This window comes from Scylla paramamosain, unplaced genomic scaffold (genome assembly GCF_035594125.1).
Source record: "Scylla paramamosain isolate STU-SP2022 unplaced genomic scaffold, ASM3559412v1 Contig7, whole genome shotgun sequence".
In the NCBI taxonomy this organism is placed as follows: domain Eukaryota; kingdom Metazoa; phylum Arthropoda; class Malacostraca; order Decapoda; family Portunidae; genus Scylla; species Scylla paramamosain.
The window spans coordinates 1,481,579-1,492,500 of NW_026973672.1; the positions used below are offsets into that span (position 1 = coordinate 1,481,579).

Consider the following 10,922-nt stretch of genomic DNA (forward strand, 5'->3'; position numbering starts at 1 on the left):
CATAGTTTTGAACCATTACTTAAAGATATGAAACATATAAGGATTGAGTCACTTCATAATTTAAATTTAATCGTTCATTTGACTTTGTTCTATTGAAGCTTTAGGCCCTTATTATTAACTCATCACATTATGTATTTACATTTTTTTACATATTCGTCAATATAGTAGGAGGTGGATAGTTTTTTACTGATCCCATGGGTATATTGTTTTTAAATATTCAATGAAAGACGTTTGGAGAACGTCAAACTTTCTTTGCCACAGAGAGAATGAGAGGACGGGTAAGAGCTGTAGCTGCTTATTTTTATTTTTATTTTTATTTTATTTTTCATGTTTTAATAAGCTTGCTGTTGTCGTAGGTCGTAGTTATGGTAGATAAGACTTAAACTGATCGCCAGTCAGTTAGGGAGGATGAAAGAAAACTGATTATTGGCCAAAAAGAGATGTGGGAAGGAGCTGCTGCCGGTGATAATTAATCTTTCTAAGTTTCAATGAGCTGTTGTCGTAGGTTACCACAATGATAGATAAGTGCTTGATAGTTTTGATAAGTATCCCTTGACAGGAAATGTTTCAGGAACACTTGCTAATGTTATGAGAGGACAGACTTGATCGACGCGGCCGTTTTCTCGTCATAACCAGAGATGATTAGTGTTATACGACTCTTATATACTTTGATTTTCGTGTGTCAGTGCGTCATGTTGGTCATCTTGTTAAGTAGCTTGGGTAAAGCTGAGTGAGGAATGAGTCTGCAGCGTAGGATTACTGAGACTGACGTGGCTTGGTTGAAGCGAAGTGTGGTGTCCTCCGTGGTGTGCACATGCCGTGGTATAGGTGCGGTGTGCTGTGGTCAGGTGTTCTTTGATGTGTGCTTGTCGTGGTGGTGTGTGGTGTGGTGGTGTACTGAGGTATAGTGGGGCCGAGATCTGGTGTAAGTGTGGTGTGGTGTGACTAAGGTGTTGTGGGTTTATGTGTAGTGTGGCGTGTGGTGTGGTGAGGCCTAGACTTGCTTCAGGTTTGGTGTGGCTGAGGTATTGTGGGGTGTGGTACGTGGTGGTGTGACAGGTTGTGTGGTGTGTGGTGTGGTGTGACTGTTGTGTGGTTCGTGGTGTGACAGGTGAATGCAGATGAACAGCACAGTGCATTGACACACTCCCTGTAGTACATGAAATTTCACTAAACCTGTCATTATACTTCATGAGATTTATGAGTCCATCCTTTGAGTGCCATTGTGTCCACTTATGCACCATTGTATTGCATGGGTGGAGTTTGTTAGCCTGATTGATCACACAGCATGGGAGGACAGAGGTGGGAGGGTAAGGCAAGGGAGGGGAGCAGAGGGGACAAGAGGAAGCTAAGCTAGGATGTGATTAGGGCATCTTGTATATATACATATTTCCTTGGCCCTGCATCTCCTCTTATTTTTGGGGGGCTGTTACTGACAATAACTACATTATTCACTTAGGTGATGGCAGGAAAAATTTGTTGTGACGTGCATTACAGGGTAGGTTTGATTTAAGTCAAATTATTTAAGTTTATTTAACTTATAGTAAAAAATAATTATTTAAATCAAAATTAAATATACTGTATTCAAAATTATTGAAATGTTACATTGGGTCAAATATCTAATGATTTAAATTGTGTATATATATATATATATATATATATATATATATATATATATATATATATATATATATATATATATATATATATATATATATATATATATATAATTTTTTTTTTTTTTTTTTTTTTTTTTTTTTTTTTTTTTTTTACTATACTTTTATGTTTGATTGGAGTTCCATTTCTTTTTCTTTGTGTTTATGTATAGTTACTTTAACCTAACAGATCTGATTAAGCTATGATTTTTATGTGAAAAACTCCTCTTGGGTAATGTATATTAAAGTACAGTTTCATTTAACATTGGCCAAGTTTGATACAAGAAAATGGCCTCATAAGACTGAAACAAATAGTTACTGGAACAACCCCTAAACCCCTAAAGGACAGGAACATTCCTCATGGACACCCCTCCAACCTGGGCTGGTTTTGACAATTCAGTGAAAATAGGTCATGTCCCATCAATTTCTCAACTCTGCTTTGACCAACTACTTAACATGTAATAGCATCACACTTATCAATTCTTCCTCTTCAATCTTCTGCCACCGTGAACTTTGGAAAATTTGAAATTAAGCCCACAAAATGCAGGTCAACTATAGAAGCCACCTGCCTCTACATTGCATCAACTATAGACACCATCCACCCTATAAGGGTTAAACCAGTAAAGTGCCTGGAAGGCGATTGACGAGCGAAGCTGTCAGTAATGAAACAGTGGAAGCACCCTGCAGATTGTGCACTTGACTAATATTCAGATCACTCTAGCAAAAAACATTGCAAGAGTCGAATGGTTGTGCTATGTACTGTTGGATAGGAAATTTCATTTTGTGTTTATTGGTGTCCACTTTTGTTGAGACAAACAAAAGTTGATGAAAACCTGCAAAAACTGAAGTTTGGTTTACAAAATCCCAATTTTGACACACTTCTACTTTTTACAAGTTACCCTTTGACTTCAGCCAATAGAAGAGATGAAAGCTATATCATATAAAATTGATAGAGTTGTGCTGTCATATGGTGCAAATTTTGTTACAATTGGCTATGTTGTTGAAGAGATATTAGTGTTTGAATAGTGTTATAGTTGAGCTGGGCTGGATCAGGCAGCTCAAAATGAAACAACAATCTCCTTAGAAAACTTTGCTTTGCCTGTAATAAAAGAATTGATTTATATAAAAAATCTGATGTAAATCAAGTAAATAGATTTTTTATTTTATTTGTTTTAAATCATGATTTTATTCAACTCTTGTACAAATATGTTTTGTTACTTTTGTTATGTTAGTTTTAATTGCAATGTTGCTTTCAAGGGACAAGAATGTACAGCAAGAACTTGCAGAACTCAGACAGAAGTGAATTACTGGATCTGGACACCTGAGTAGGTAAAGAAGCACAGCTGCACAAGCAAAGAAGAAACACTACTACCATGAATGCCCAAGACTTGTATGACAATGTGCTGCAGGGAAGAGAGTGTAAGTCATTTCAGTTCAGTGATGATAACTTCTCACCCAAGTCTAACCTGGCTGTGTCCCCACACTACACCACCCTCTCTGGCACTCCATGCCGATGACTCTCACTCTCCTCCAGTACTTGTGACACGCCTCGGTCCAGCCTCTTTGACTCAACTGAATTTTCAATCAGCTTATCGCCAGACAACCATGGTTCCAACTGTGGGCACATTTATCCCATAGAACGATCACATTCAGAAATGGGTGCCAGTACTGTGGAGACCAAACTCAGGAAACTGGATCCACTCAGGTCATCCTCTGATCCAGAGATGAATTGTTGCCACTCGGAAACTCATGTCTCTATAATGAAGGCTTTAAACAAAAGTTATAAATGTGAAGAGAATCTCACTGGTGACTTCTCCAAGGCTCTGTTGCTTCCTATCCTTGAGATTGGGAAACACCCAGACCTTCAGTCTATAAGTGTTCATACTCTAGCTGATGTTATTAAGGGCAAGTACAATGATAAACTTGCCTCCTGCAGAATTATTGACCGTAGGTACCCGTATGAATATGACGGAGGGCACATAAAGGGGGCAGAATTGCGGCACTTGCCAGAGTTAGTGACTCAGAACCCGAGAGCTAAGAAAGGTGTTTCACTTATGCCACTATAAGGCCTTCCTTGAGCTTATTTCATTATTTTCCCTATATCATTCTCTCCATCTTATGTTCTACAGTCCCTCCTTTCTAATGCATGAGACTTGCATTGCTCAAACTAAACTTTTTATTGGGTTTATTAGAAATTAGGTCATTTATTGTTTAATTGTGTTATTTTACTGAGGATGTTTAATATTTTCATGTCATTCATCCATTAACAAACCTTTTTATTGGCTTTATTAGAGATTAGGTAATTTATTTTATTTAATTGTGTTATTTGACTGAGGTTGTTTAATATTTTCATGTCCTTCATTCCTTCCTGTCAAATTCATTAACCTTGCAATGTTCAGACAACACTTGTATAGTGTGAATACTTTGGTATTTTTTGTTTTGTTTTACTGAGATTGTTTAATATTTTTATATCATCCACAAATTCACAAAACTTGCAATACTTAAACAAAACCTCTAATCTCTGGATTGGAGATCAGGCATTCTGTTCTGTCTTACTGTGTTCTGTTTTACTTATATAATCTGTGGATTGGAGATCAGGCATTCTGTTCTGTCTTACTGTGTTCTGTTTTACTTATTTAATCTGTGGATTGGAGATCAGGCATTCTGTTCTGTCTTACTGTGTTCTGTTTTACTTATTTAATCTGTGGATTGGAGATCAGGCATTCTATTCTGTCTTACTGTGTTCTGTTTTACTTATTTTCATATGTCCTGTCAAATTTGTGAGACTCACAATACTCAAACAAAATTTGCAATGTATGGATTGCAGATTAGGTATTTTATTCTGTTTCATTGTGTTCTGTTTCACTAAGATTATTTAATATTTTCAGCCCAAGAGTGACACCACCATTGATGAGAAACCCGAGGACAACCTCTGGCTACAACTGGGCTTTACTGTGGACTCTGAGACAGGTAAGCTTTGGTGATCATTAGCTTTAGTCATCAATACTTAATAAGCATTGGTGAAAACTAGTGTGCATTCTTTCATTTATTTTTAAGAGGTGGCCATTTCTGTGATAGTGGTGCCTTAAGCTGACTAATGTTCTTTTATGTAGAGAGACAAGAATATGATGTACTATCTAACAATTTAATATTGTCTTAGCTAAGTAAATGCTCACAATTGGCCAGTTATAAAGACCTGGCCATTTCTGCAACAGTAGCATCTCATGTTGACTGAAGTTTTACCATCTTAGAGAGAGAAAAAAAAAGGATGCATTCATTGTGTAGCTATTCATATATTAGCTGACACTGTGCCTCCATGATAAAGCGGGTCGTGTGCTTGACTATGAATCTGTGGGCCCTGATTTGAATCTGGGCTGGGGCAGTTGATGCATAGTTCACCCATTTGTCATCCTTTGGATTGGTTGGTAAAGACTACCTGTGGAAGCATGGGGAAGGTAAACTATGGAAAATTGAATATCCCTTACCTCTGTGCCCTTGGGTAAGGGATATAATCCATCTCAGTTTCAGTGGTGTACACGGAGATGAGGTCATGTGCAGCTATAACTTGTGCTCCCAATTTTACCTTGACCTCAAATGTATGCTCATGAATGCCTGTTTATGTCTGTGATGCACAGTTGCAGGGTCTTTTAATCAGAATGAGTATGGTATGGTCTCATGGAATGTCAGTTCACCTATTAATGCTTAGATTTCTTCATAAATACCTCTTCTAGTGTCTCAGGCACATTGACAATCTGCTGAAGATATTGGTAATGCTCCATACTCTTGGATATCTTGGTGTTGAAGGTTTGGATCAAGGCATAAGCTAGCTAACTCTCTCTCTCTCTCTCTCTCTCTCTCTCTCTCTCTCTCTCTCTCTCTCTCTCTCTCTCTCTCTCTCTCTCTCTCTCTCTCTCTCTCTCTCTCTCTCTCTCTCTCTCTCTCTCTCTCTCTCTCTTGCTTTCATTAATGATTCATGATTCAGAGTCCTGCAGAAAGAGTGAAGTCTGTGCTGCTTGGCAGATGCAGATGACAAGGTTGATCTTAACTTAGTATTTTGGAAAGGGAGGATTGGCTTGGTTTGATGCTGAAATTGGCTGCTCCTGGCTTGTTCCTTACTCCTGATAGAATGAGCCAATTTGAAGTCTGGTATTCCTTCCATCACTACATTAAAATCTACTTCCTCATTCTCTTCTTTGCTTTCTCATGGTGAACTGCTGGAGACATTTGATTCTCCTTTGTTGTAAGGAGAGCTGTAGCCTCTGTATGGGAGACATTAAAGAAAGTATCCACTTTCAGTGGCTTCATATCCATAGTCTGAGTGTAACATTCTGGAGTGATATGTGGTGAAAAGATCCTTCTCTTGATCTGATCCTTAATGCAGCATCTGTTTGTGCATTCATGACAGTTCTCCATTCATCACTAATAAACATGACCTCTTCTTTGTTTCACAGATATCCCTCTTACATATGATGCTCTTCACACCATCTGTCCATTTCATTTCTGGTTCTCTTCTCAGCCTTACACCTCACACATCCTCACCACTTAGCCCTGTTCTTCCTCTCAGCATGCCCAAACCATTAGTGATAGGAGGTATAAAGCCCCTCAAATTGTTTGGGACTGGAATTGCTTATAGTCCTGATGTCCAAGGCACTGCACTTTATACCTCATGGTAGAAATATTTGTCCCACCTTCAGATATATTTTTCAAGTGTTTTTCTGATGCTCCAAAGGGAAGGCATATTATTGTCATTACACTTTCTGCTCTACTCAGTCAGCCTATTCTCTTTCCACACCAGTTATCCTTCACACTTCATTGTTCACAACTGACTCATTATTCAATCCTTATGTGTTACTCCAGACATACTCTTCAGATATCTCATCTCAATGACATTCATTTTCCCTCTCTCCTTGGTTTCCGAGTCTCATGTTTCAGTTTCATTAAATATAGTCACCACTAATACCCCATCCTAAAAGTTTTCTTTGCATTTATTGGAGGTAAAATACATCCATATATATACAGTTTTCAGTCTTCCCCACACCTTTCTTGCATCATTCATTCTAATTTTCATTCATGCACATATTCTTCCATCCACAGCAACTTACAAACCTAAGCTGCTTAAAACAGGCTACTTCATATGGTCTTAATCACCTATATCTTCCCACCTGGTTGGCATCCTCCTTGAAGAGGGTAGCCAGGTCAAGACACATACAACATGCCTTGTCTTATTGTAGAAACAAAAATACTGAAGAGAAATTCCCTCTCCTTTCACTGCACCCCTCTCAGTTACCTTTTCTAAAAGAAGCAGTATTTTTTTCAAGGTAGCTGTAAAGTGCACAGTGAGGCTGTATCTTCCTGCCACAGAAGGGAATCTTGACTATAACCAACAGAAATGAGCAGATGACATGATTGGGTTTAGCATAACAATGCACAATGAGTTTGCTGCTTTATGCGTCTTCCTACCACAGAAGGGAATCTTGACTATAACTAATGGAAATGAGCAGATGACATGATTGGGTTTAGCACAGCAGTGCACAATGAGGTTGCTGCTTCATTATGATGGCACACTTTGCCTTATGATTACTAGTTATCTCCATATATATTATATGAATGTGAAATAGCCAGAACTTCAGCCAGCTTGAAGTACAGTTCCCTCTACTTCCATGTTCATCACTTAGCATTGCCTGTGTGTGAATTGTCTGCTGTGAACCACTGCACCTGATTCGACTTACATCCAAGACACGTTCCACTCGTTATGAGTAAGAGGGAGGGTGATGGAGGGATTGATGAGATTTGTCTGAGGTATGAGTGAAAGCAGGTGGTTCACAACATTGGCAGTGCTAAGTGATGAACATGGAAGTGGAGGGGACTGTACTGATTTGAAAATTATATGAAATTTCATGCACAGTGTTATCTCATAAGGAAACAGTATTGTACTTCACTCTAGCAGCATTGCATTTGCCTCATATGCCCCACCACTAAGTCATCCTTGGTAACCTGCCAGGAAGAGGCAGTAGACACCTGCCGAAACGATAATTATTCCCAGTGAGGTCTAAAGCACTGTTCAGGGGGTGCTGTGAACTTATCATTAAACCCAGCTGTGACCTCACTGAACGTTTCCCTTTGTGTCTCACAACACAAAGGGGCAGTCACAGCCTGCCCTCTAAAGACAACTCTCTTCCTCCACACAAAACTACAAGCACCTAATAACACACACACCCTTCACTCAAAAATTTTAAAATCACGGCGACTCCTACACCAGCCTCGGAGTCCCCATCTGGGGAGGGGTCCATAAATGTCCCCAGGTCGGACTGCCTTTCTGTCGACGACCCCAAGTGTCTTGACACCCCCCTCAACTTTTTCTTCATTAACTTCTACAACATTCGCGGTCTAAGATATAATTTTCAATCTGTAGAACACCACCTCTCCTCTTCTAAACCTCATCTTCTTTTCCTCACTGAAACTCAGGTGTCTGAGGCAACTGACAGTAGCCCCTTTTCTGTTCCCTCCTACTTTCTCTATCCTCATTTTCGATCCAAAGCTGGATGCTGCATTTATGTGCGCAATGACTTAACCTGCTCTCGTGCCCACGCTCTTGAATCTTCCGAGTTTTCCACCATCTGGCTACGACTACAGAGTCACTCTCGTACTAAATTTATCTGTGCTGTATACCTCTCTCCTAACTCCTCTGACTATAAGAAATTCTTTGACTACTTAACTTCCAAAGTGGAGCACATTCTGACCCTCTTCCCTTTTGCAGAGATCTCCATTCTTGGAGACTTCAATGTTCACCACCAGCTTTGGCTTTCCTCTCCCTTCACTGACCATCCTGGTGAACTAGCCTACAACTTTGCTATCCTTCATGACCTAGAGCAATTGGTGCAACACCCTACTCGTATTCCTGACCGTCTTGGAGATACGTCCAACATTCTTGACCTTTTCCTGACCTCTAATCCTTCTGCTTATGCTGTCACCCTTTCTTCTCCGTTGGGCTCCTCCGATCACAATCTCATATCTTTATCTTGTCCTATCACTCCAATCCCTCCTCAGGATCCCCCTAAGCGAAGGTGCCTCTGGCGTTTTGCCTCTCCTAGTTGGGGGGATCTGAGGAGGTATTTTGCTGATTTTCCTTGGAATGACTACTGCTTCCGTGTCAGAGACCCATCTTTGTGTGCTGAGCGCATAACAGAGGTGATAGTGTCTGGCATGGAGGCGTACATTCCTCACTCTTTTTCTCGTCCTAAACCTTCTAAACCTTGGTTTAACACAGCTTGTTCTCGTGCTATACATGATAGAGAGGTGGCCCACAAAAGGTACTTAAGCCTTCCATCACCAGAATCTCATGCACTTTATATTTCTGCCCGGAACCATGCCAAGTCTGTTCTCCAACTAGCCAAAAACTCCTTCATTAACAGAAAATGTCAAAACCTTTCAAGATCTAACTCCCCTCGTGATTTCTGGCATCTAGCCAAAAATATCTCCAATAACTTTGCTTCTTCTTCTTTCCCTCCTCTACTTCAGCCAGATGGCATCACTGCTATCACATCTATTTCTAAAGCTGAACTCTTTGCTCAAACCTTTGCTAAAAACTCTACCTTGGACGATTCTGGGCTTGTTCCTCCCTCTCCTCCACCCTCTGACTACTTCATGCTACCTATTAAAATTCTTCGCAATGATGTTTTCCATGCCCTCGCTGGCCTAAACCCTCGGAAGGCTTATGGACCTGATGGGGTCCCTCCTATTGTTCTCCGAAACTGTGCCTCCGTGCTTGCACCTTGCCTAGTCAAACTCTTTCAGCTCTGTCTGTCAACATCTACCTTTCCTTCTTGCTGGAAGTTTGCCTACATTCAACCTGTTCCTAAAAAGGGTGACCGCTCTAATCCCTCAAACTACCATCCTATTGCTTTAATTTCCTGCTTATCTAAAGTTTTTGAATCTATCCTCAACAGGAAGATTCTTAAACATCTATCACTTCACAACCTTCTATCTGATTGCCAGTATGGGTTCCGTCAAGGCCGCTCTACTGGTGATCTTCTAGCTTTCCTTACTGAGTCTTGGTCATCCTCTTTTAGAGATTTTGGTGAAACTTTTGCTGTTGCCTTGGACATATCAAAAGCCTTTGATAGAGTCTGGCACAAAGCTTTGATTTCCAAACTACCCTCTTACGGTTTCCATCCTTCTCTCTGTAACTTCATCTCAAGTTTTCTTTCTGACCGTTCTATTGCTGCTGTGGTAGACGGTCACTGTTCTTCTCCTAAATCTATTAACAGTGGTGTTCCTCAGGGTTCTGTCCTGTCACCCACTCTCTTCTTATTATTCATTAATGATCTTCTAAACCAAACTTCTTGTCCTATCCACTCCTACGCTGATGATACCACCCTGCACTTTTCCACGTCTTTTCATAGACGTCCAACCTTTCAGGAGGTAAACATATCACGCAGGGAAGCCACAGAACGCCTGACTTCTGATCTTTCTAAAATTTCTGATTGGGGCAGAGCAAACTTGGTATTGTTCAATGCCTCAAAAACTCAATTCCTCCATCTATCAACTCGACACAACCTTCCAGACAACTATCCCCTCTTCTTCAATGACACTCAACTGTCCCCCTCTTCTACACTGAACATCCTCGGTCTGTCCTTTACTTATAATCTGAACTGGAAACTTCACATCTCATCTCTAGCTAAAACAGCTTCTATGAAGTTAGGTGTTCTGAGACGTCTCCGCCAGTTTTTCTCACCCCCTCAGCTGCTAACTCTGTACAAGGGCCTTATCCATCCATGTATGGAGTATGCTTCACATGTCTGGGGGGGTTCCACTCATACTGCTCTTCTAGACAGGGTGGAATCAAAAGCTTTTCATCTCATCAACTCCTCTCCTCTAACTGACTGTCTTCAGCCTCTCTCTCACCGCCGCAATGTTGCATATCTAGCTGTCTTCTACCGCTATTTTCATGCTTACTGCTCTTTTGATCTTGCTAACTGCATGCCTCCCCTCCTTCCGCGGCCTCGCTGCACAAGACTTTCTTCTTTCTCTCACCCCTATTCTGTCCACCTCTCTAACGCAAGAGTTAACCAGTATTCTCAGTCATTCATCCCTTTCTCTGGTAAACTCTGGAACTCCCTGCCTGCTTCTGTATTTCCACCTTCCTACGACTTGAATTCCTTCAAGAGGGAGGTTTGAAGACACTTATCCACCAATTTTTGACCACTGCTTTGACCTTTTTATGGGACTGGCATTTCAGTGGGCATTTTTTTTATTAGATTTTTGTTG

At 40.4% G+C, this 10,922-nt stretch overlaps 1 protein-coding gene across 4 annotated transcripts in view; it reads left to right on the forward strand.

Annotated features, from left to right (window-relative positions):
- Positions 1–2,755: 2,755 nt before the first annotated feature.
- Positions 2,756–10,922, forward strand: part of LOC135096776 (uncharacterized) — a 34,063-nt gene continuing 25,896 nt past the window's right edge. The window contains exons 1-2 of one of the 4 annotated variants that reach the window (XM_063998526.1): positions 2,756–3,074; positions 4,544–4,625. In XM_063998526.1, the coding sequence (XP_063854596.1) occupies positions 3,033–3,074; positions 4,544–4,625 (124 nt within the window). In that variant the 5' untranslated portion in view covers positions 2,756–3,032. The remainder of the gene's footprint in view (positions 3,075–4,543; positions 4,626–10,922) is intronic. The other 3 variants (XM_063998525.1, XM_063998528.1, XM_063998527.1) reach the window with 3 other exon arrangements.